At 43.7% G+C, this 27,123-nt stretch overlaps 1 protein-coding gene across 3 annotated transcripts in view; it reads left to right on the forward strand.

Moving 5' to 3' along the window:
* PRKCE (protein kinase C epsilon) overlaps positions 1–27,123 on the forward strand; it is a 443,541-nt gene that overhangs the window by 167,270 nt on the left and 249,148 nt on the right. For all 3 annotated transcript variants that reach the window (XM_070429139.1, XM_070429137.1, XM_070429138.1), the window contains one exon: positions 12,106–12,169. In XM_070429139.1, the coding sequence (XP_070285240.1) occupies positions 12,106–12,169 (64 nt within the window). The remainder of the gene's footprint in view (positions 1–12,105; positions 12,170–27,123) is intronic.

Genomic DNA, 27,123 nt, shown 5'->3' on the forward strand with positions numbered 1-27,123 from the left:
ACATTCCTTTATAATTTTCCTCCACTGAATGTCTTTCCATGTCAGTAAAATAACTCTACAAGATTTTTTTTATCACTATGGCATGATATCACATGATTTGAATATGCCACAATGTATTTCAATAGTTTGTTCTGATTGGATAATTAGTTTCTAAGTTTACACTCTTTTAAAATGCTGTAATGATCATCCTTGTATTTAAATTGTTTTTGCACATGTGTGATTTGGGATGAATTCCCAGAAGTAGAATGGCTAGGTCAAAAGATTTTTGTAATATAATGTTAAAACACTCTCTATAAATTTTTGCCAACTTACACTTCATTAGCAGTGTGTTAGAGAGCCTATTTCTCCCTGTTCTTACCAGCACTGAATCATATCCTTTAAGATGACATGTTTTTGGATTTTCCATTCAAGGTGGTCTTGGAGCAAATGTTTTTTGTGGTTTTTTTTTGTGCCTAGTCAAGACCCAGTCTAAATAATAAAAAAGGAAAGAAAGGTGTGTGTGTGTGTGGGGGGGGGGGGGGGGGGGTGCGGGGGGAGCGGGGAGGGAGAAGATAAAATTCTGTAACAACCAAATAAGCAGAAAGAAGCCTTTAGTAAGCTATTTCAGTGCATTTCTGGGGATGAAAGTAGAGGACAGGGTGGCAACTCCGACAGGACCCTAAAGGAGCTGCAGGTTTGAGACTATAGTTACTAACCTCAAGGATCAGGAATGAGATATGCAGCTGAAAACATGTGACTATCTGAAGGCCTGTATGTGGAACTGTATACTTCTCATTGCCAAAGGCCCTGGAGCCAGACCCTAACTTTGAGTGTAAAAATTGGAAGGCTCTTTTAAAGAGAAATTGTCTAATGGTTTGGGGAGGTCTAGGAGGGCTTGTGTGGGGATCCCCTGCTATAATCGCCGGCTCCCACTGTCTAGCTCAGTGATTTTCAACCTTTTTCATTTCATGGCACAAATAAACTAATTACTAAAATTGTGCAGCACACCAAAATAATTTTTCTTTTGCTGGTCTGACCAAAAAGTAGGTATAAATTGATTCATTCACACTGGATGGCTGTTGTTGTCATTTCGTAATTTGACAATCTAAGGGAATAGAGGCTGGTGCCTCTGATAAGTAGTCAGATATTGCATGTTTTAAAAATTCTTGTGGCACATCCATTGAAAATCGCTGCTCTAACCTTAAGGTAGATCAGCTGGGATCTACAGAAATATGTTGCATCCATAAACCAAAACAAAAAAGAAAATGATGCTATGAGAAAGGATGCATAGTAGAAAATATGAAGGCACTTCTGGAAACTCAACATATTATCAGAATTAAAAGTTCAGTGAAAAGGTTGTAAAGGAAATCTCCCAGAATATGGACATATTTCCTGAGGTAAAGGAAATAGAAATAAATTTAACAAATAGTAAGAGACATAGGGACCAATTCTGTTGGTCCAACATCTGAGTAATAGAAGTTTCATAGAGAAAATGGAGAAGAGGCCAATAGCAAAAAACAAATAGGATAATATCTCCTACAAGTTCAGTTCCATTCATCACAGTGAATCAAAAACACACACCCAGAGATGTATCATTATGAGATGGCAGAACACAGAGTATAAAAAAAAGTCCTAAAACTCCCAGCGAGTCAAAACAAAACAAAGTCATCTACTAAGCAACAGAAAGCAAGCTGACACCAGAGTCCATTGACTATATTTAGGTGCCAAGAATGTTCTGATAATGACTTTTTTAAACTTAGATTTCCATGTCCAGCCAAACTATCAATCATGTCTGAGAGGACTGCACGCAAGGTCTTAGAAAGTTGGCATTCTACTCACTTTTAATCAATATTTCAATCAGAATGGACTTTATAGGCACAAACAAGGAAATAACCCAGAACAAGGAATATGATGGATTCCAGCCCAGCAGAGCAGTGAAAAGAAGCGACCACACTACAGCTGTGCAGCAGACCAGAGAGCAGTCAGTCCAGCATAGGGTGAGGAGGGCAGCGGGGGTCTCCAGAAGGGTTAACCCTGAGAGAAAAGAACCCTGGGAAAGCGTGAAGACCTGAGGAAGATAATTGATAGAGTGAAAAAAAATCCATTTGAATTTGATACTAGTTATCTTCTCAACTGAGAGGCAGTTGGGTTGTCACATTAGGCCCATGGAAAAGAAAGCATATACTGGTATAATACCATTTACTAAGTTGTAAGAGTAAACACTATTCATTAGTTTTCAGATTTTAGAACCAATGTATACACAAAATGTGGAACTCAACTACAGTGAGAGAACAGAATCGTTACGTTGTCGGTGTTGAAGGTGGGGGGAGAGGCAGGCAGAGGATGGGAGGGTTGGAAGCACTAATGTCCTCTAGTTAGAACAGGGAGGGTCAAGGGATGACATCTATAGTTCATGGAACAGGAAATTGATATTTTGGATTGCTCTTTTGCAGTTGTAGGAAAAAAAACAGAGAAGGAACTGAGAAGTGTGATTTATAGTTACTTTGTGGAGGGGGAAAGTGGAGGGAGGTGGCAAGTGAACTAAATCTTCATCTATCACATCAGCAAGGCGAGAGAGAATGTCTAAAATAAGGAACCAGGAAATTGAGGTATACACTTTTTATTTAGGAACATGGCAGTGACCACCAAGAAAATCTAAATAGAAATGATTAAAATGGCTCCCTCTGGCGAGGATTGGGGTAGGGGATTGTTGCTTCTCATTATAAGTCCCCCTGTAGTCTTTTATTTTTCAAAACAGAACATATTACCAAACTTAGTTTTGCTTGTATTTTAACAAGCAAATAGCACAAATATGCATGCCCTAAAAGCAACTTGGACTAATTTGATAGGCAAAATAAAAGAAAAAAATTAGCCGTCCATTTTATTTCTTGGCTTATTTGAACTGAGCGATTTTAACGTCGATTATGACTCTTAAATTTCATGCTTCTGTGATTTCTATAGACGTGTTCTTTTTCTCATACGACATAGCTCCAAACATACATGGTGAAAAGTAGTGGCAAATAGGACTTGATATACATAAAAGTCACCATACAGCAGTATTTCCAGCAGGGCTTTTATTCCCCAAAGTGGGACATCTTGCAGTGTATTTGTGGCTCATTGTCTGAGCCCCCCAACGGGATTTGGTGTACCTTCAACCATGAGCTCCAAGAGGAGAATAAAGGAGCTCTACTCTCTTCTTCTTTTTTTAATAAGAGTTTATTTGAGCCAAAGTGATGACATATGCTGAGGAGCAAGATGTCAAACACTCCTGAGAATAACAGTTTTTTAAACATCTTATTTTTAATTTTTTAAAATTACAGTTTACATTAAATATCTTGTATTAGTATCAGGTGTACAGCAATCGTATACTTTGCGATGCGAAGTGTTCCCCCCCCGATATTTCCAGTACCCCCTGGCACTCTACATAGTGATTTACAATATGATTGACTACTAGGAGCTCTACTTTCATTGTTCTGTGTCCAGGAGTCAACTCTGTCATCGTGCACACAGTGTGAGCTCTGTGCACAGCTCACAACGTATTCTTCCCACACCGTCTCCTTGAGCCCATGCCACTTGCTGGGCAACATGCCAGGCCCCAAGCTAACAGGACATTGGAGATCCCTGGTTTAATCCAGGCTCCTCTTCTTCACGCTCTGGGAATGTGGGCAAGTCCTTACATCCCCAAGCCTCTGTTTTCTCATCCCTGAAATGGTTAAAATAAGGATACTGCCTCCCTCACCCATAGAACACAGGTAAAGTGCTTCATCAAGGGTGTTCATTAGAATCATGATTATTATTAAGAACAGAATAGTCTCCATTTAGGAGCTCTAAGTGATGAATAACACTCACCACATCTAGATTTTGAAGGTAGTCAGGCACTGCATATCTTTGTGAGCAGCCATTAATGGGGTGTTCTGCAAGGTTGTATCATGACAGAGACAGAACCGTTCCTGGTCTGAAGATAATTGTTTCTGGTTGCACAGTCCTGAGCTCCTCTGAGCCACTTGAATCCATTCAGTTCCACTTGGAGTCCCTAAGGATTACCAGCCATCGCTCAGGAACCGTGAACTCCCCTAAAGAGCACATGGTTCTGCCCTACAGGTGCTCAAAGTCTGGGCGGGGAATAATGATAACGACCAGACAGCTTTCATGTATAGGCATCAAGCTGTGTGCCAGGCGTAGCTCCCAGTGCTTAAACCATCTCATTTAATCCTTCCAACACCATGAGGCAGATGCCACTGACATTCTTCATGCATAGATGAGGAGAAATTGAAGCAGGGCCACACAGCTGATAATAGGCAGAGTTGGGATTTGAACCCAAAGTAGGCTAGCTTCAGAGCCTTTACTCTTAGTCACTGCAATGTATTGGCTTAAAAAATAGGGAATGTAGAATGAAACACATACATACAAATACACCCGGTGAGAGAGACCACTGCAATGCCAAATGCAAAGTGCAGATTGGTCGTGGGTATTTTTCACTTCACAACATGGCGGGTAAGTGGATGCATTTTCCGCGGTTTGCACTCACCAACTCCTCTTAGATAGGGTACACAGTCATGTACTCTCATTTCCCTGAAAGGAGATAGAAAAACTATACTGTGACCGGGTGATGGGTGATGCTTTGCAAACCATTACACACTCTCAATATTAGTTTTGGCACCTTTGAATGTTTTCTCCGGGCAGAAAAGCATTTGCGCCCACATAGAGTTATTTGTTTTTAGCCACCTCTGTCATCAGAGGGAGCTGGCTCCCTGGGTCTATTTCTGAGCCTGTTGAAAAGACGAAGCAGGTGCTAACTTGAGTTTACTTCATTAGTGGCCAGTGGAGAGCTGGGATCTGTGACATACAAAATCAAATGGTCTGAAAGAGCATAGAGTAAAGAATAAGACCCCTTTCCTAATGTCTAATTGCCCAATCCTGAGACAACCCCCGTTTCCTTTGGACTAAGACCCCTAGAGATAATCTCTGTGGAACAAGTGTGTGACAGAATGTGTGTGTACACACCCATTTTATTAACAATAAGTGGTATCCTCACATAATAAAGAGATTGCACCTTGCGGTCCCCCCCCCACCCCCCCCTTAATATATCCCACAGAATATCAGTCAGTACATTTAGATCTTTTCATTCTTTTTTAGGGCTTGCAATAGTGATCTACCAAATGCACCATCATTTATTTAAGCAGAAATATCCTATTCATAGATATTTAGGTCTTTAAGGTCATTAAAAGCCATTTTAGAGCAATTGGTCTAATTGTCTTGTTTTGCATATGAGGAAATTGAGATCCACACACACAAAGACAGATTTAAATAATTCAGCAGGCTCTCAAACCTACACTTTGGATGTGATTTCTTGCTATTATTGTATTTGGATCATAGAAGACAGAAGAAGGTGGCTGTGCCTGTGAGTGTGTTTTGCACACGTGGGTGAGTGTGTGAATGTGTGCCTACACGGGTAGGTGTACATTCTGTTGTATAACAGATGTTCTCTTGGAAAACTCTGAATGAATCCTTTTATTTTAAAAAATGGAATATGAAATGATAAATGCCCTGAGGGTGGGAAGATGATTTGTTATTTAAAGGAAAATTGTGGGGCAATGCTTATGTGAAACGATGGCTATTTCCTCCTTTTTCAAAAACGACTTTATTGAGGTAGAATTTGCATGCAAAAAAAGTGCATCTATTTTTAAGAGTATGGCTTGACGCAGTTTGACAAATGTATACATTTATAGAGCCACCACCCAGTCCGCACACAGAAAACTTCCATCTTTCTCGAAAGTTCCTCTGGACCTCTTTATTGTTGTTGTTTTCTTATTTTTATTGGATATATAAACTATAATACTGACAAAAGCATTCAAGATCCTCTGTGCCTCTTTGCATTCAGTTTCCACCTTCACCTGCAAGAGGTCACTGATATGTTTTTTGTCACCATACGTTAGTTTTGCCTATTCTAGAACGTCATAGAAATGGTATCTGTTTTTGTTGCATGTGTCAGGAGTTCCCTCTTTCTTGATGAGCAAAAATGCCAACATATGGACGTAGCTTGATTTGCATATTCATTTACCCATTGTTGGGCATTTGGGTTGTCTCCTATGTTGTATTTGGCTGTTAGGAACGAAGCTGCTAAGAACACTTGTGTACAGGTTGATGGCTTCCTCAGTAAATCATCTCCATCATGCAGTTGTGAAGATTTAGTTTAAAATCAGGCCATCCACCCATTGAGCCAACATGTATAAATATGTATTGAGTCCCTCCTGGGTACTGGACAGAGAGTGTTCTGCCCTGCAGGGCTGTACACTAAAGCTGGAATACTGTTTTTGCCCTGCCATGGAAGGTGTTTGAAAAAGGAATAATCTTTCCCTGCTTTTTTGAAAGTCAGTGCTATGTAAGCCTGTTATCAGAGAGGGACTTAAAATATTTATTTACGTGTGCACCCTCTGCTTTTCAACGAGTTAATGCACTCTACCAGTAGGGCTGGTAGCAAACTCCTCCTCAAATGAAGAGTCTTTAATTTAATTAGTTGTTAACTTCAAAATCTGCACCCAGCAGCTGCTCCAGAGTTGCCCACATGGTGCCTTAACGCTTTGCTTTCCAAAAGCAGAACCAGAAGGCTGCCTGCTGCAAGAAGGTCTCCTGCTCTGTCTGGCTTGCCTGTTCCATGCCAGGTGCCTCATCGAGTGCCCGAGGTGCCTCCAGGGCAGAATGGCCAGCAATAAAGGGGGTGCAGGACTTGGGCAGCGGGTCCTCTGCTTTGAGGAAGAACTCCTGAGACTTCTCTCTTCTTCCTTACTCCTCCTCCTTCCTCCCTCCCAACCTTCTCCAAATAAAAAAGAAATAGTCTATTATTTAAGACTTATTTGGTGCAATGTGGGCAGTACATGTCTCTCCTCCTCCTTCTCATCCTTTCTGGATTCATCTTTTTCTGACCCACTCCCTACTTACTTTTTGCTTTTTTCTAGACCCTGGTGTCTGACAACAGGTGGAAAAGAAAGTGAAACTCGATTTGGGCCTTTGTGACCTTTGTGGGCTATTCTGTTGTCTAGAGGTCTCCAGTGGAAGCTGAGCCTAAGGGTTTGGAGGAAGGTTGGCCATGAATTTCTGTTCTCCTTTGCCTTGAACTTAGTCACCCCCAAGCACAGGTGTGCAGACACCTGTGGGTCACAGTGACATGTAGCAGTAATACTTAAGTTGGCTGTGCAGTGCTGCACCATTGGTGGGGTGCTGGCCCACTGCTCAGGGTTCCCTCTGGGCAGGTGTGGTGTGGTGGCAGGAACACTGGACTGAGAGTCAGGAGTTGAGAGTGCCACTCACCTCCAGGCTGCCCAGCTCCAGGCGACTCATTGAGGTGAATGGTGCCCCTGGAGTTGGGCAGTGGTGTGCATGACGAGTCATGTTGTATTGCCTCGTTATCTTCTGTGTTCTCATACATACAGTGGTGCTAATAATACCTGTGACCTTACAGGTTAATTGGGAGGAATGCATAAAATAATGTGCACAGGACTGTGAATGGTCAGACACCACCCCCTAAAAAGTGCCTGTGAGTCTTTTGCTTTTCAGAGATGTCTTTTTCATGGATTGAGGGATGGTTTGGGCTCTTTCCCACTGCTTTATTCTTAACTCAGATGAATGGAGCTGTGTTTATGCCCAGACTTCATCCAAGGGCTGGAGGGCAGGGTGTGGGAAGCATTGCTCTGCCTAAACCTACCTTGCTGGAAAGCCAGTCACTTGCACCTGAAAGGGAGAATGAACCCGCAGAGGCTTAGAAGAAGGAGAACCCTAGGTCTGGGTTGTCAGAGGGCTTGAGTCGGGAGCTCTATCAAAGTCATCCCTCCCGCGTGCTCCAGGCAGCCCTGGGTGTGAATCCAGCAAAAGCTCTCTGAGCCCGTTTTTCCATATGGGAAGCAGGGAATATTGTCAACCTTACAGGAGATTAAATGAACTGATGCTGGTAAAGCACTGAACACAGTCTGAGGAAGAGTAGGTGCTCAGTCTATACATGTCACCCTCCCCTTCTCCTTTTCCCATGAGCAGCGCCTGGCCCTCTGATGACCAGGGTTATAGCCTTTCCTGCCCTGGGCTTTCCCTGGACTGGACACAAAACTTTCACCTTATTCTTTATTGGATATTCACAACAATACTGTAAAGTTATTAGATGTCCTAGAATAACATCTATATATATAAAAGGTTAATATGCAAAGTGTCCCCTCGGGAGTTCGACTGACCTGGAGTTTGATCACTCGCTGTGATGTGCGCTGACCACCATAGGGCGGCGTGGAACGAAGGAAGGCCCCGGCTGGCCTTCGGCAGCTGTTAGGGACCCTACTTGTGCACGAATTTCATGCACTGGGCCTCTAGTGTAATGATATTAACTTTGGGCAAGAAAATGCCTTTTTGCTGTTGTCATTGTTGTTGGGGGACCATCTGATATAGTGAAAAGAACATTGGCCCAAGAGGCGATTTGAAGACTGGATTTTTTATAACCACAGCACCAACAATTACTGAGCATTTCATGCAGGCCTCACGCTAGGCACTTTACCTAGGTTATTGCACTTAACATCATGACCGCCCAAATGACATAAGACCTAGTATCAACTGCACTTCATGGAGGAGCATTCTGAGGCATAGAGAAGGTAGTTGCTTGCTTCAGGCCACAAAGCCAGGAGATTGACTCATAGAGATTTCAGAACAACCCGTGTCACAGGAGAAGAGATTGAGGCTGAGGCTCAGGGAGAGTAAATAATTGCCTGAGCTGGTAGGTGGCATAGCTGGGATCCAGCCCTGGTCTGGCCCCACTGTCCTGCTGCCCTACTTCTGGCCTCATCTGGAGAGATAGCCAAGGGCACTGGAGCCTGAAAAAGAATCAAAGTCAAAGGAACAGAGATAGTAGCTGGGAAGACTCATCAAGTCAAGGTATGAGGTTCAAGGAGATTTGATAAATAGGGTTGCATCAGGAACAATTGGGAGGGACCTGGAGGGCAGAAGAAGGTGCTTATTACTAACCCTGGGATGGGTAGGGAGGAGGGAGGAGGCCTGCTTTTATGTAGTGCCAGCTGCCTGGTGCTAATGCCCACTAACAGCTGCAGGGGCAGCTCAGGGTTGGGCACCTTGGTTCCTTCATTATCTGGGCCTCCTAATTGTGAGCAGAATCTGTGATTAAAGTAATTTGGCCATGAAGTTGCACCATCCTTCCACCACCTTTTGTACCTGATAACCCCTGCAGTCACGTTGAAGTTGCACCACCCTAGATGGGTTCTCAGAGCCTCTCCACTCAGCTGGCTGGGGCTTGGCCAGCGCCTTGCGGCCATCTGCCCAGGCTGCAAAGCTCTCTGTTGCTCTTGGCATGTTTAATAGCTTAATTTCTATTTCTCTGTTTGGAAATGCAGTTCATTGGCACTGAAGCAGCAGTGGGTGCTAAAATGGTTTCTGATTGCTATCTTGAATGTTAATATCCTAATACATCTTATCGTCAATGACCTGTCCCCCTGCCACAAGTTCTCACTCCCCTTTTGCAAAGATAGGCACGCTGCCTGCCTTCGGCTCGGCCTCACAGCCCATCTCATTCCTCTGCTGTCTCCTCCCTGCTTTTCACAGATAGCATTGTACTTCGCCAGTGGAGTCCACGGTCGTGGGAAATCTCTGACTTAGAGGATATGAGAAAGCATTTCATGTTGCCGGCGGGGTTTAATAGGGATGATCTAATCTCTGAAAGGCATACATTATTTAAATTCCATGCTTTTGGACAAGGAGGCCCCTGAAATGTGGCAGGGACGGGATTCTGGTATGGCTCTGATCAGCTGAGCCGACTGCTGTTGGTTTTCCTGTTTGTAATTCAGTGCAGGGGCCGGGATGTGTTTGTGGTAGAGATTGGGCATGGGAGGGTGGGGATGCAGTGTGGGTGCTGGAGAGCATGTTCTTTACTCAGAAATCTAAAATCACAGACTCTTAGGGTAGAAGGGCTGGGGAGAGTCATCTCATGGCATCCCTAGTTTGTTGTCTGGTTGCCATCTAGATATTTATCTCGAGATCCCAGGTGAATGGCTTTGCGGGGGGGGGGCACCCTGAGAGCCCCCAGCACCCCCACCCACGCCCTGCCCTGACAGAGCACCTTGAATGTCACCAAGGGCCTCACCTAGGAGGTACTGAAGACTCCTGTTGATGAGAGTGAATTTGGGGAGAAACCTTGAGTACTCTCAACCACAAAAGGCTGAGCCTGGAAAAAAAGTGGGGAGCATGGATGGCTGGGAGCCTGGATTATGAGTGGAGTGAGACGGGGGTGTGTGTGTGGCGGGGTGGGAATGGGGTGGGAACAGGGGTGTCAGTTCCAGCTGAGATTTTCACCTCACAGGGAATATGCAGTGCTCATGGTACAGCTAGCTGCCTCTTTTCCCCTCTCACCTCGTTTGAATGTCACTTTGGTACAGACCACCTGCCTTCCTTCCTACAGGGGATGGAGCCTTGGAGGGACAGATGACCCCAGAATAGGCCCTGACAGTCCTGAGCCTCGAGCCTTTTCCCACTTCCTCAGATGTTTATTGGGTGTCTCCTGACACACAGACAGCGAGCTAAGCACTAGGGATGCAAATATGATTCTCATGCTCGGTCCAGCAGAGGAGATAGACATACGGACCATGGAGTGCCGTTGAATAGGAGCCATGGTTAAGATGTGTGTGTGTACTGTGGGAATACACATGTGGGATGATCAAGTCTCACTGGGAATATCTGGAAAGACTTCAGAGAGGAGCGGATACTCGACCTTGACCTTGAAGGGCTGCCAGAACAACCCTTCCTAAGTCACACTTGCTAGGTGTTTGCCGGCTCTTTGCCAGAGACAGTGAAAAAGAAAAGGAGGGGTGGTGGTTGTAGCTCTCCAGATACTCACAGGTTGTTGGGGAGACAAGCCTGGCACGTATGAGCCAATTAGAGACCTGCATAGACGGGATTGTGGGGGCAGGGGTAGGCAACTGGGGCACTTGGTGACCCCGGGTTTCCAGAGTTACTCCTCTCTCTCACAGAGGACACAGTTTCTGTAAGGACACTTCAGACCTTGCAAAGATGTCTCAACTGCTAAGAGGCCTAGCGCCTCTGACTTTTCTTCCATCGTACGATGTCATCAGCCTGCTTCTGTATTGAAGCAGTTAGCTGGACTTGGAGGTAGGGGGAGGAAGTGAGGGTGCATGGAGAAGGTCGATGGTAAGACTTTAGCACTCTTGCCTCTCTCTTTACCACCCTGGTAGGATCTGGAGTTTGCAAAAACATGTGTGCCAACACGCAGCCTGAGCATGGGGGTCCTTCAGTCTGGCACAGACACCGTGTGCGTTCCCGGCCTTTGCTTATGCTGTTACTTCCGCCTTGAATGCCTTCCCTTTCTTGCCTTCATAGAGTCTTCCCAGACTGCTCTTCTCCATGGATTTCAGGCTCACAGACACTCAGACCTTCTCTGTCCCTCATCCTTAAGCCGGGATCAGCATTGTTCTCTGGTTTTGGACTCCCCAGTGAGATGGTGAACACTTTGAGAGCAGGAGTTGTGTCTTGTGCTTCTCTTAGTTCCCCTGTGGGCAGTTTGTGTGGTCTAAGGAACATGGTTTTGGCAGCATGACAGCATTGTCACTTACTTTGGAACTTTGAGCCCAGTGTTCTTAACCTGTAAAATGGGGTAACATGGAGTGTCTCAATCCTGACACTTGGCATTTTGAGCTGGATCGTTCTTTGCTGTGGGGATTGGCCTGTGTGCTAGGATGTTTGGTAGCATCCCTGGCTTCCACCTCGGAGATGCAGGTAGCAGCACAGTCAGAAATGTCTCCTGGTTTTTTATATCCCCCAAATGTTCCTGTGTCACCTGTCCCCTGGGCCAGGTTTCCGTTGTGCAGCAAAATCGCTTCCGGGGGAGAACCACTGGGATGACCTACCTATTGGGTATGCGTCAGACCTCCTGGAATGGCACCAGGAGCATCATGGGTAGTCTGTAAATGGGGATTCTCCCTAGTTCACCTGGCACTTGACACTTTGCAGGTTGGTGAATTGAACGGAACTGTGACTCTAGGTTTTAGCAACTTGGGGTGGAAATGTCATGAACTCGTGGGTTGTCCCCACAATGTACTAACAGAGACACTGTCATTTTCTTAATTGCAGATTGACCTGGAGCCGGAAGGCCGAGTGTATGTGATCATCGATCTCTCGGGGTCGTCGGGTGAAGGTAGGAGAGAGTGACCTCAGCCTTGTTCTCTTCCGTTGACCCTTAGTCTTCTGGGCTGTCCCTTCCCTCCTTGGCTGCGACATTTTACCGTGACATTTAATTAATTGGCACATTTGAAAGGAAGAGGTTATTTTGAAGATGCTTATGCCTCTGTACCAAAAGGGACCAGCCATCTGTTAACTTTGGTGGAACAGAGGGAGGATTTGAGACTTACCAAGCGAGGCCAATAAAACAGGCGTTTTGCACGCTGGTGCACCAGCCAGACTTTGGGGAGCTCAGCCTCTCCGCGGAGGCTCCCGTGGGGTTTTGTGTGTGTGGTGGGAAGGAAGTAAAACCAGTTGGTCTAACGGTATTCAGAAATAAAAGAAATTAGGTGTCAAATGTCAGAATCTTATTTCTGTAGAGCTTTTATAGAAGTGTTACCTTTTTTTTTTTTTTTTTTTTAACAGTTTCTTATGTGGGGGAAAGCCTGCTCTTAGAAATACTGGGGTGAGCGGCACTTCTACTCCCATTGGCTGATTACACAGGGTGTAGATGTTCCGGGTAGTTGGATTTTTCTTCTTCTTCTTACACCCTCTGCTCTCCATCCTGTCTGTGGCCTTTTACTGCCGTTAAGAGCTTACAGGTTGGTGAGGATTGAGCAGTCGGGGTAAAAGGGAAGACTAGACAATAAAACCTTGGCCACACGGGAATGGGGAAATGGTGGCAAACTTGGGTTCCACGAGGGCTAGAATTAGGACTGAAATTGAGTTATTGGGACCATCTTTCTTCTCTTCCTGTCTGTGGGCAGGGGTATGGAACAGTTGGTTTTAATGTCATGGCAGAAAGATTGGAAGATCAAGGTTGGTTCCTCGTGGCACTGAGACCAAATGTGGTTTAGGGCCTGTGTCCCAAAGGGCAGGCAACAGCTTCCTTAGGTGCTGGCTGGTAGGCTTGGGCTTTTTATGGCATCTCCCCTGAATACCGGGGATTACAAGCACAAAGTCACAACCCCACATGGTCTCCCCTACTATAGGGAGGTAGTTCTCGTAAAGGTTCAGACACGGGAGGAGAGATTCTGTGACAAATTCAGAGGAGCTGGGCCAATGGTGCACTTGACAGAGGTACCTGATGCTTTTCACTTGGCCGAGTTATCACCCACTTTCAACAGGTGTTCAGAATAATTCAGCAGTTATGTGTATAGGAGGCTCACAGTAGAATTTGGCTCTCTTTTCATTGCAGTTATTTGGCATGGGTTTAGAACTTCAAGCAACCTTCCAAAATCAGTCTCTTACATTCTCTGTTCTTTGTTGCAATTACATTTTGGTGTTTCCAACTTTGCTCCTCAACTTTCAGCTCTGAACAGCCCAGAATAGAATCTGTTGGTGAAGATTTGGGGATTTAGCAACATTTAATACGAAATATTCAAGATGTTCAAAGGGGCATAAAGAATGATGAAGTGGGCAGCAGTGTACCCACAGCCCATGTTAAGAAAAAATACCCGGTAAAAGTGAAGCCTTGCATTGCTTTTCACAAAAGCAATGGTTGGAATCGGCATATGCTGAGGGCTGCTTACATTATACAGGGATCTTTGACTCTGCAAGTGGTCAGCGTCCCTAACCCGCCTTTGTTCAAGGGTCAGCTGTACAGGTATACCTTGTTTTATTGCACTTTGCTTTATTGTGCTCCACCGAGGTTGCTTTTTTTTTTTTTTTAAACAAATTGAAGGAAAGATCCTCCTCTAGCACAAAAATTACAGCTCACTTTTTTATAGTGGTTTGGAACCAAAACCACGCTTTCTCTTAGGTATGCCTGTATACAGTGGCCTCCTAATTGTAGACACTGGCAAAATATTTGATGAGCAAAATCAATCCACTTTTTTCCTTTACATAATCAATATGCAATGAGATAATTAACTAAATATGTATTTCCTGTGCCAAGATACTGGGCAACCAATGGAGGGCTTGATTTTTTTTTTTGAAAAGATTAACAACTTGCAATAAATAAATTAGAAGTAATTGAATTTTTTTCTTCTTGCTTCTATCGCTTATTGTATGTGAATGGACAAAGCAATTTTCATTGGGTTGAATTCTTGGTCTACTTTTTGAAAAAATCTCTTTTATCTAAAAAAAAAAAAAAAGAGTTCAGAAATGCTGACCCATGCCAGGTTCTATGAAGTGCTAGCCTGTTGCTCTGAAGTATAGGAGACATTTTTCTGCTCTTTTTCCTTGCTGTTGGTGGATTTGGGGTTCTCTCTGGATGGTGGGAAGGACTTCCAGCAGTTTCCTCCTGGAAGTGGATCTTGTGTTCTGTTTGTGTTCTGCCTGCTGTCCTCCCAGTGCTGCTGCTGGGATTTGGGGACCCTGGCCCAGAGGTGGTTCTGTTTTTGGAAGGGTTGGGAGGACCAGGAGAGGAGTGAAGGATGAGTGGCCAACACATTTGTTACCAGACTGCATGAGAAGGGTCTGATGGGAAAATGGTTGTCACAGCTAGCCTGTGAACATTCATAGGTTCTTGTCTAAGGCCCTTTCTTTTGTGAAAATAATAACTCTGAATTCTACAAAAGGAAGGAAAGAGTTGAAATGAAGCCCAGCTGATGTTTTCATCACTCTATTATTCCGCCATCAAGCATCCCTTCAAATGCTCCAGTCCCATCAATAGAAAAATATATATATATTTGTAGAATTTGCAATAAACTTTACAACTCGTGCAAATACTGAAGGGCTCAGAGAAAGGTGTGGGGGTGAGATGATGTGAATATACCTCCTTTAAGGATGTGCCAAAGGGCTCTTTCTCTTGCTAACACACTACAGAAAGCCTGGATGTTGACGTCTGCTAGGGTTGGACTAATGTGATTTCTAACTGTCTAATAAAATTGCTCTGCTGGCATGTCCTGTGCAGTTCACCATAATGGGATTTGACCAGTGTGTGCTTTGTCTAAATCAGGCAACCTAACCCCAGAGGTAAGGGGTCAGCCTGGATGACAGTTAAGGTTACCCTCGGTCATGTGATTTGGTCCTTTGGTATAATTTGAATAGGCATCTCTCAGAGCTCAGGGCTAAGGACTGGCTAATATCTGTAGCAGGTAGAAGGGGTTGAAAGAAAGGGACTCTTCTGACACATGCTGTGTGAGGCACTTTCTCTACACACCATCCCAAGTAGCAAACCTTCTTGGAATGCTTGTGTGTGATCCTCCAGTCTCAGGTGCCTCTTAGTATTTTGCTTTTATCACCAGTAATAACCATGTGGCTTCTTGGTAAACATGGCACTACAGGCTCACCAGAGGCTTAAATCAGAGCATAATTAGCCCAGGTGCCAGAAGCATAAACAGCCATGTAATTCTCAAATGAGCAAACTATTGCTTCCTGCTGTGCACTATAGTTAGAATTTCTTCCTTTGTTGTGACATAATTTGTACATTATTTCCATTCTTTATAATAATAGGGCAATGCACCCTGATCTGCAGGCTCCCAGAGGAGGGACAATCAGTGTGACCCAGGGCTTTCTAGGCTCTTCTTGCCCTGCCTTCCATCCAGGTGTAGTGCTCACCTGGGAGTATTCTTCGGCGTCTGAGCCAACAATAGAAAGAACAAGGAGTAGGGCTTACTGGTATGTTTGGATCACCAAACTTCTTCACCAATAAAACAAACAAGATAAAAAATAATTTGTATCCACTGAGGCAAACCAGATAAGGCCAAAGAGGTAATTATAGACTAATATATCTGGCAAGAGCTATGAGGTTGCTTTCTCTAGTGTTCAGAACTTGCTATAATATTGCCCCATTCTCTTTCTCTCCCTCTCACTTTCCCTCTCTCCTTCCCTCCCTCTCTTTCTTTCTCATCCTTCCCCCAATGAAGTATTTCCCAGAAGTACATTCTCTAGTTTATTTGTGTCCTTTGGCCCTTAATGTCAGAAACTTCTCCTTGTCAGAGCCTGGGCTTGGGCTTCTCAGCTCAGTGCAGACTGAGAACATGTGGTCTCCATATTCTCACTGGCCCTGGGTAAAAACCCTTTATCTATTTGAAGGCTCTTATTAAATCTCTCTTCTTTGGGCTGAATCAATCACATCCCTGAACCTTTCTGAAGGGGTAGTTTAGAAATCTTAACTCATCTTTGCGACTCTCTCTTGAACTTTTTCAAGTTGCACAGAGAGACGTGACAAACCAGCTTTGCTCCATTCTGAAGTGATAATGTGTATAGATCAAGTGCCTGACAGTATGACATCCATGTGGGAGATGGTGACATTGAGAGGTCAAGTGATGTGCCCAAGGCCACAAGGTTGATAATATGGCCCTATTGGGTCCGGACCCCAGGCTATGATCTAGCATCCTGCACTAAATCGTGGCCCCATAGTGACTTTGCTAACATGGCAAAGACTTCCCTGCTACTCTTGATTTTTAGTTCTTTTCTCCAGCAAGCTTTTTACAGAAATATAAAGCTAAATTTATTAGCTTTGAACCCAAAGGTGACTCAGAGAGTCTCATTCACAAATAAGCAGATCTTTTTTTCTACTCTCTTAGAAACGAAAATGCTGTTGATCCCCGTTTAGAAATGGTCAGCTCCTCAGGCTCTCTGTACGGTGGATCCATACTAAGTATTGGTCTGCAACTAGACCTGCCTCTACTCCCTGCAGGTTAGTCATCTTTCTTACATGTGTCCATGGCAAGCATTAGAGGGCAGCCTTCAGGATTAAAGTAGAGGGGGAGGACTTCTTGAAACTCTATCTCAGCCAGTGGGCAGTTTCTTTTTTTCTTAAATCCTTACCTGAGGATATTTTTTCCATTGATTTTTAGAGAGAGTGGAATAGAGGGGTTAGGGGAGAGAAAGAGAGAAACATCAATGTGAGAGAGACATATTGATTGCTTGCTTCCCACACCGGCCATTACCGGGGCTGGAAATTGAACCTGCAACCTGGGTATGGGCCCTTGACCAGAGACCCTTTGGTGCATGGGCTGACTCTCCAACCACTGAGCGTGTAGGGCAGGGTGGCAGTTTCTATCTAAATAACATCTCTCAGATCCCAGAGTCCCACTGAAGCTCCAGTTGATAATATTACTTTTTTTCTTCAAAATTCTACCTTGTTTTATCCAATGCCTTTTGGTTATCAGATAGTTAGAAAGAACCATTTGTTAAAATGAACAATAGTCACCAATGCTCTTTAATAAATGTGCCCAGCTTGGTGCCTGTCCTAGGTTTGGGGACTGGGAAGCGGGGAAGGAAGGGACAAATGAGAGATGGCATTCACAAGAACACATGGCCTCGCCTTCAAGAAGCTTGCAATTGAATTAGGAATCCAGAACATGCAGGACAAAAGCATTACAGAATGCGAGGCAATATCGTATCGAGTGCTCAGCTGGGTGTTACTAAAAGTTCCTTAAATGGAATAAATTGGAGCTGGAATAATTCAGGAAAACTTTAAGGAAGAAGCAGGGCTTGGGCTGAAAAGGAAAAGATAGGTAGACTAGATTGACAGGGAAGACTTGGAGAGGCCGTTCAGAGCAGAGGGGATCATATCATTGCTGTCAAAGACAGCATTGATGCTCTTATTTTTAGATAAGGCTGGACAGACATGATAAATTAGGGAGATGCAATTTGTGTTCTCTAGGAGTTTTCAAACAAAGACAGTCATCCGTGTTGCAGACAGAAATTTTCATGCTATGCCAACAAGAAAGTGAAATGTTTTAAATGACTAAGCTGTGTTTGACGGGAAGGCAGTGCTTTCTGGATGTGTTTTCATGGTCAAGGCCTCCCACCCACCTTTACCCCAAAGAAGGAGGAATGTTCTCGGTCAAGTTTGGTCAAGTCTGGGACATTGACTTGAGCTCATTTATAAGCATGGGACTTAGGTGATTAGAAGGTCAAGCTCAGGTACAGACATCCTTTTGTGGTCTTTTCTACACACTCTCTCTTTTCTCCCTGAGCAATCTCATGAAATCCCATGGTAAGCACTCTACCACCCTCCACATTCTCCTCCTCTCCAGCCTATCTAGCTAGTGCCCTGGCATCAAGCCCCGACACTCCCACTCTTTTTCTTTTCAAGTTCTGTTCAGTCTCTAATGAGAAACATCGCTTAAGAGGTCAAAGAGAGTCTTCACCTTCCCAAACAGCAGACTTCAAAGTCAGACATCAGCCCCAAGATGCTGATAGGTCTCCCTCCTGCGTGGTGCCGCAGGCAATGGTATCCCGGTCTGGCTCCCCAGACATGAATGGACATGTGGGATTCCCCAGGAGCATGTGGAGAGAGACAGCCTCGGTGCTTGATAAGAGTAAAAATAACAAAATCCAGATGTTCAAAAATATTGATCTTGCAAAGTATACCCCTCCCCTAGCATAATTGCTTGCTACTGATACTCAGACTCAGGGAGTGGGTCCCTTAGTCTCCAGATCTTTGGCTCCATCTTTTGTCCTAATGAAATAAATGCTTATTCCTGGCAATGACCATATGCACCAGATGTGACCAGGGGAGTCAGCTTGAAAGTAGTGAGCGCCAAACCCTCATCAAGGGCTTTATAATGTCACAGAGAGACAATGCTAAAATACTTGACGAGAAATAAGCCAAGAAACCCTCATTTCCTTCCAAATAGGCTCTAGATGCACAGCAGTTCCTCTAAAATGAATCATTCACGGTTAACAACACCAACTGGCAACCATTAGCAGATGAAAAACAATTGGATCCTGAGTGTTTGGAGAGCAGAGCACTTTAGGATGACTCCTAAAGCCCCCTCCCCCTGCCATCAGGGAAGCATACATGTGTATTTGCTATTGTCTTGTGTGCCTGTTTTACTAATGAAGTAATTGAAAAAGGAATAATCATGTTGCAGAAATAAACGTATAGAAAGGGTGGGTTTATAATAGGTTCTCAGTCAAGAAGTGTTTCCTGGGATGGCCTCCAATTCTGTCTCTGTTGTCTTGCTCTATACCATTTCAGTGTCTTACAAAGAAGATTGTTTGGGGAAATTCATGCTTGCAGCTCAGATCATACTGGATCATAGTGGCCTGTAATTTAATCATTTACTGTTGTTGATATCCTCATGATTTGACTTAAAACAATAGGGCATTTCCATTCATCCAACCTAATTTAGAGAGTTGTCTTTTAGGACCAATTACTTTATTCTTTTATCCAGTTGAAATTGGCCTGTGTTGACAGTCTTATTGATTTCCCTTATTACCTAGCTTTGTTGAAACATTCAATTTTCACAATCAAGGGCATTCACCATCTTATTTGAGCTGCGAACACTGAAGCTTTTATCTTCCTCCTTGATTGTAAACCTTTGGTGTGAGCCTGTGGGAAGTGTGTGCATTTGCCTGTGTACACAGAGATGAGCATGAATGTCTCTGAATCACCTGTTCTGTCTCTCCTTCAGCCTCAGGTGCCTTCATTGGAAACATTACTTATTTGCTTATTTAAGATCTCCTGGGCCCTGGATATATAGTGCTAATGAGCATGGTCCCTGCTGTCATGTATCTGTAGTCTTACAGAAGGAGGTGAGCAGTAGACCGGTAAGCATGATACAGAAATGTGTTTTAGCTGTTGGTAGAACAGGGTACAGTGGGACCATCAAGATGACCCCTTTCACTGGAGGGCTCTCCTGGAGTAGGCTGTTCATAAAGGACGTCCACCAACGCTTCCACGTGTCCTCATCAGCTCCCCATGGCAACCCTGAAAGGCAGCTAATAACAGGTAAGGAAATAGAACCATTGTCAACTGAAGATATATTCAATCAGAAGATAAAATAAAGGCAGACTAGAACTTAATTTACCCAAATTTGAACTTTTCAGAAATACCTCTGATTTTTATATTCATTTATTCAACATATAGTTACTGGACACCTATTCCAGTTACTCTTTTCAGTGCTAAGGGCACAGAAGGAAACAATATAAACAGGAACCTCTGCCATTATGGGCCATTCCTTCTAGTGGACATGCTTTGTGTGGGTATCTCAGCAGGTATAACACACAGGGGATAGGCGTTGTCTCTGGGGAAGGGAAAGGGTGAATTTAGAAAGGAGGAAACCTTTCTTGTCAATGCCTGTAATCTTGTGTGTTTTTTCCCAAGTATGTGGATGAGCTATTAAAACAATTACTTAGAAATTTTGAAAAAAATTTAATTAGGTGGAAATGTGACCATTCCCATACACGCAGTGACAGTGACTTGCCCATGGCCAGAGGCTATGACAGGCTTGAGAAGAATAACACAACTAATGACAGAGAGCTCTAAGAATAATGCTCTACCTTCCTCCACAGGCACCTCTAGTTTGTAATGGGGCATGTGGAAACTGGGGCTTGTGCCTGCCACTGAGGATTGAATGCTCCCATGTGGAGAGGCAGATAGGCCAGGCAGCTGGACTCCCACAGGGTGGGTGATGAGTGAATGATGCCTGAGGAGCACTTCCTCCCGGGAGCACTTGCCTCTGGGTGCCTAGAGAGGCTCACAGCATCTGGATGGGCAGTCCACGGTGGTGTTCTTTACCGGCACCAGAGAGCACTCTTTAGTACTGAGGGTCAGCTGCTACTTGTCCCAAGTGTGGTCATCTCCACAGACCGAGTTGTTTCACAGCTGGGGTACCTTCCGCCCAGCTGCCAGTGGGTTATTCCTACTCTCCAGGTATTCAGTGCTTGTTTCCTGACATTGAAAATAACAGTGATGTTTAGTTCAATGGTCTCTGCTATTAGCCAGGTGTGCGTTCTTTTGGAATTGTCAGGGAGAGTGAATTAAGGGGAAATTAAGTTCACTTTCAGTGCTATTGGGACTAGGATTCTGTAGGAACCTGCATTGTAGTTCCTGCTCCACAATTAGCTAATTACTTGATTTACTGACTAATTGAGCAAACATATACTACAGATCTGTTGTGTGCCAGGCACCATGCTAAGAGCTGGAGAAACAAAGACGAAAAAGACCCAAGCTAGGACCTGTCAGCAACAAGTCATCTACTCCCTTTGGGCCTCCGGGGCTTCCTCTGCACTTGGAGAAGGTGTGGGACTGAGCGGCCCTTCTCACTTTCTAGCTCTCAGTCACAAGCAAGAGGAGTTTGCACACAGACAGACACCTGGAAGGGGGAAGTGAGAGAGAACAAACATTTTGTTTAAGCGTAAATGGATCTGCCAGGTAGGCTTTACCAACCCTGTTTCACACATGGGGGAAATGAGGCCTAAAGAGTTTAAGAATCTGAACTACCTGGGATCCTGTGAAAATGCAGATTCTGACTCAGAGCCTGGGTGGCGCCTGAGATGCTGTGTTTCTCACCAGCTCCCAGCAGATGCCCATGCTGCCGGTCCCTGGCCAACACTTTGGTAGCAAGAGACTACAAGACCTATGCTTCCCCTCTGAACCATGCTGAGCAGGCACCAGTTTCTACTTGGTTGAAAATTAAGAGGCAAATGCAGTGATTTCTCCCTTTTCCAAATACCTACCATTTAGTCCATCTCAGAGGTAATACCTTTGAATCCTTTTCTGTTCAGTATCTTTTCCTTCCCATTCTTCTTTCCTCTGTGGCAGGGGTTGAGAATGCCTTCTTTGGGAGGCTGGGCAATGGTGCCTCGGTTTTCCTGTCCTGACTTTAATCGTCGGCAGAAGGTCAACATGGACAGCATTTAGTGTTCTTCGGCTAGGAGAACAAGAACCAATTTATACCGGGAAGACAAAGAAGCAACCGGTCAGGATATTGGATTTTTTGCTTTTGTGTTTGTTTTTCTATAAATACCTTCCAGTATTGAGTGGTGCTTGAATTGGATCCCACTGTGCCAATTTTCTCCTGGTTCCTAGGGCGTTAATTAAAATAACTCACCCAGGGACCTTGCCAGAACTTACCTTTATGTGGTCCTCCTCTGAGTAGGCAAGTTGCACCTGCCTTTCCCAAATGGGAAATGCAGAGGGAGTTTGGGATTGGGTGCTGTGTACACAGGAGGGGCATCAGTTTTACTTGTTGGATAAATAAATGTATGACTAAATGAACTAACAGGAAAAAGTGTCATGTTGAAAGGAAATGATGGAGATAAACAAGATGTTTGGCCTGATTTTGCTTTGGATAATCGGTTGTTTCATATTCCAGTGTGCGTGGGCTTGCACGTTTAAGCTTTCCATGCCTGGTACTCAGAGCCTCCCCACACCAAGTCTCCAGTTATAATACCTTGTCACCGTCCTATTTATTCAACTAATTCTGTACTCTTTCAAAATTTGATTTCAAGTTTGCCTCTTCCTGGGGGCCTTCCCACATTGCCCCCCTCCCCCGCCCCCCCACACCTGCTGGGCATGACACTGTATTTGCTCCCACACTCTTCTGTGTCTTTTTTACAATCGTGTGCTCGTATATTTATATTGTACCTATAACTAGAGCCTCGTTGTGCCCTGCCCATCCACTAAGCCACAAGCTATTCAAGGGCAGAGGCATGGCAGTGCTGAGCCTGGAGCACTGTCCTCCTATTTAAATTATACAAAGCTGCACTGGGAACAAAGGCCATCTCTGAACTTGGACGAAGTCCCTGGGAGCCTTGATTATTGCAGGGCCTCACTAGTGCTGGGCACAAGGCCCCCTGTTAGTTATACTGAATTCAGCAGTAAGCAGCTTTATGGTGAGGTGTAATGGAAGTAACTCCCTGTTTTTTAAAATTCTTTTTGCTTTATTGATTTTTAGTGAGAGAGGAAGGGAGAGGGATAGAGAGATAGAAACATCAATGAAAGAGAAACATCATAGATCAGCCACCTCCTGCATACCTCCCAATAGGGATTGAGCCCGCAACCCGGGCATGTGCCCTGACGGGATTGAACCAGTGACCTCCTGGTTCATGGGTCGATGATCAACCGCTGAGTGATATCAGCCAGGCAGTAACCCCCTATTTTTTTTTTTAATCAGAAGCTTGGATTCTGTTCCTGGCCCTGCTACTAACCACCCAAGTGAACGTGAACAAATCACTGGGTGCTTCTAGCCCTCAACTGGGTTATATTGACCACATGTTAAGATGCTTTGATTCATTGAACGCCTAGGACAGTGATGGCGAACCTTTTGAGCTCGGTGTGCCAGCATTTTGAAAAACCCTAACTTAACTCTGGTGCCGTGTCACATATAGAAATTTTTTGATATTTGCAACCATAGTAAAACAAAGATTTATATTTTTGATATTTATTCTCTATATTTAAATGCCATTTAACAAAGAAAAATCAACCAAAAAAATGAGTTCGCGTGTCACCTCTGACACGCGTGTCATAGGTTCGCCGTCACTGGCCTAGGATTTCAGATTCTTAGATTGAAGACTTGCTGAATGCAGATGTCAATCAATAAGAAGGTTTCCTAATCTCCCTTTCTACTTATTGCCAGGGAGCCAAACTTAGGTATTCGTGGCCAACGTACAAGATCCTTAGTAGTGGGTGAGACATGGTAGATAGCTAAAGAACTTAGTGTGACCAAGTAGAAGAGGGAGAGGACTTACCCTGTGGCTCCGTAGGGCAGCTTTAGGACCACAGAGGTAGAAGTTATAGGGAGGCAGCGTTAAATTTAGTAAATGGAAAAAGCGTCTGGTACACAGAGCTCAGCAGCCATTGAATACATTTGAACAGTAAGTAGGGAGGTCTTCATCTCTGGAGGTATTCACACAGAGACGGTTTCAATTACTATAGAAAAGATTCTTCTAATGGTCTTTTGTAAGATCTAAATATTTGTAACAGACAATTTCCACAAGTATACAAATAGAGGGTAATAAGGCAAATGTTTATTATATATAAAATGTTCTATTTAAAAAAAATCCAAGGCCCACATTGTAAGAAAAGGCAGAAAAAGGGTGTATGGGGAAAAAGGGGGAAAAGGAATAAGTTGGATCTTAGCATCTAGGTACAGAATAGTTATATTTCTTGAAATTTAGGCAAAAATTGAAATGTTAAAACTGGAATATTGTGTCCAAAGAGCTAGGGAAGGTCTCTATTTGAATGGGCCCTAAATGTGAACCACTCTTGTGATGACTGTAAGTGGTAAAATCTTTTGTTGTATCAGTATTCGGTCTTTAATTCTCTCTCACATGGATATGCATGTGGAGTTTACTTAAAGAGTGGTCCATTGGTGTGTGTCTGTGAAGAGGTCCATCTAGGGGAGGAAGAATGGCAAAGATGGCTCCCAATTATAGGGGAAACATCATTTCATCATGCTGTCCATGCCCGCTGTGAGGGAAGGATTTTCTCCTCAAATGTAGGAAAGTATTGCATAGGGGCTAGAGTAGGAAGTAACTGATGTTCCCAATGAGGTAGGGCACCAGGAAGGTGGTTGACTTCTCCCCCTGATATTGACCTACCTTTTGTCTGATGTTTGGAAATTTTATCTTCAGGGTTTTCACATTGATGGTGGTTTAAGCTCTTAATGCTTATTAAATAGCTAACGCTTCCCTCAAAAACAAAAACAAAAAAGGACCAACCCTTTTAGAAAGATGAAAACCTAAGCCTTTCTTGAATCTTCTTGTGCATAAAGGACCAACAGCTAGGTTTGTAGGCAGCTCCCTAATTTTGCACATGGTGCTTTCTAAGGTGTCTGGAGGTCAAAGACATGGAAGTTTGAATGACTGAGTTAAATGCTATAATGGGAGATTTGATTCCCAGAGAACAACATTATATATACTTCCCTCATTATATTTCGTTGTTTAGATACTGTCTTTGGTGATATTTCAGCATCATTTCCCCCACTTTGTCATCTGGGCAGCCTGTCCACCTGCTTCAGTGCTGGGAGGGTTGAGCTGGGGGTAAGCAGGGGTCTTTGCAGCTCCCTAAGGACTCCTTGCTGATTTGCTATCTTACTAGTAAACTCTATTCTCTGAAGTAGAAAAGATGCATCTTATCTCAAAGGCTAGTGTTTTCATTTTTTTCCCTTAGGCATTATTTTTATTTAGTAAAAAAGGTCAGGAGGCAATAAAATATTCGAGCACTTGCACAAACACTTACTTGAGACTCTAAACACTATGCAGGCAAGGACTGTGTCTGTGTTGGTCTCTGCTGCACCTTCGTGGTCTAAGACAATGCCAGGATGCACAGTGATCAGGACATGTTTGTCTCATGAATTAATGAGTGACCGCTGTCCAGGTAAGTATGGGGAAGGTGTGGAGGTGGCTCGGGGGCTTGGCAAGCAGAGAGCACCACTGTGGAGTGCTATGGCCAGCTCATGGCTGAGCGTCTGTGTGTGCTGTTTGAAGGCTAAACATATGTAAGTCCAGAGCTGCCTGGAAGAGGCGGGTGTGAGGTCACCAGGGTTGTCAGCAGAGCAGCCAGAGTCTGGAAGACAGACTTCACCTGCTTAATTACAGATGTCCACTGGCCACTGGACCTCTCCCTCACTGTAATTACAGCCCTTGTGCCCACTACGCTGACAGGCCAACTAGAAACACCTAGCTCTGTCTGCATAGGGACCTGTTTTGCTCTTATTTTTAATTTTTTAAAACATAAATCAAACCAGGGCCTTTCAATCTAGCATTCACTTCCTGTGTGGCATGAAGCCTTCACTAGGTTTCCTTGCCTCAGAAAACGAACAAACGATAATTTCTTTGACCTCGGGAAGAATACCCTCTGTGATTTGTCTCCTTTGAATCAGTCTGTCCTTTGGGATTAATTTAATCTGGCCTTACTCTCCCTCCCTTCCACTATGTTTATTATTAAATTATATCATTATTTATCATGCATCATCTGTACCTATGATCCAGATTAAGAAAAAAACACACCACACATTTCTGGTGTCTTTGCAGCCCTCCCAGCCCCTTCACTGATCTTGTCTTAATCCTCTTTCCGCCCAAAGCTAACTACTATCCTCAATTTTATGTTATTTTCTTGCATTTCTTTGTGATTTTACCACCTATATATATGTTTTTGAAATATACACTATTTTACTTTTATCTACTTTTTAGCTTTATTTAAATAGTATTATCAATTCATGCAACATTATACTTTTGAGTTTCATCCATATTGATGTGTATGGCTGTATATTATTTTTATTGCTTTATATTGTTTGCTTATAGTAATATGTCAAAATGCATTTACCTCTTCTCCTATTCATAGACATATGGGTTGTTTTCAAGTTTTTGCTATTACAGACAATACTGTACCCTGGGGCACACTTGTACCTATAGTTTCTTTAGGTTATTGACTTAGCTGTGGAACTGATGGTCAGTATGTATGTGTATGCTCAACTTTACTGGTCAAGGATAAATGGTTTCCCAAAGTGATTGTACCAATTGATGCCACCACTGCCATACTTGCAACTTCCAATTGCTTTATATCTTCATGAATGCTCGGTATTGTAAGGCTTTTAAATTTCTACCAGTCTTACATGTGATATGTCCGTATAGTTTCAATTTGTATTTCTCTGGTTATTGATGATACTGAGGATCTTTTCATTTACCTACAGGTGTTTGATCTTTCCTGAAAAATATCTGCTCAGTGATTTCATACATTTTTCTATTATGCTTTTGTCTATTTCTTATTGCTTCAGAGGCAGTTATATTTGTTGCAAATAGCTTCCCCTAATTTGTGGCTCATATTTTCATTTTCTCTGAGGTCTGATAAATAGACATTCAAAGAACAAAATTTGTGGATCTTGAACAAATCATTTCACATGTTTGGGCTTCTGTTTCTGCTCAAGTAAGTGAGCATCCTGTTGCGTTCTCCCCGCAGACTCAACAGCAAGAGACGGCACTGTGGGTTGATATGCATGAAGGCACAGTTTAAAAGTAAAGCACCATACACATGTCCATTCCTTCCTACTTTATCATACTGCCTCCATTTTTATACCATAACATACTCTCTGGGAATATTTTTGTTGTTGTTGAGCTGCTGTTTTTATTGTGCTTGGTACCTTTTGAAATTATTTATTTGTTCACTTATTATCTAGTCTGTCCCTCTAGAATGTAAGCTGAAGAGGGCAAGAATCATTGTATTGGAAAAATCATTTTACCATTGCATTCCTGGCATCTTGGAATAGTTCCTGGTACATAGCAGATATTCAATAAATATTT

The sequence above is a fragment of the Myotis yumanensis genome, unplaced genomic scaffold, assembly GCF_028538775.1.
Source record: "Myotis yumanensis isolate MYYU_CA2020_CCGP unplaced genomic scaffold, mMyoYum1.0.hap1 SCAF_11, whole genome shotgun sequence".
Lineage (NCBI taxonomy): Eukaryota > Metazoa > Chordata > Mammalia > Chiroptera > Vespertilionidae > Myotis > Myotis yumanensis.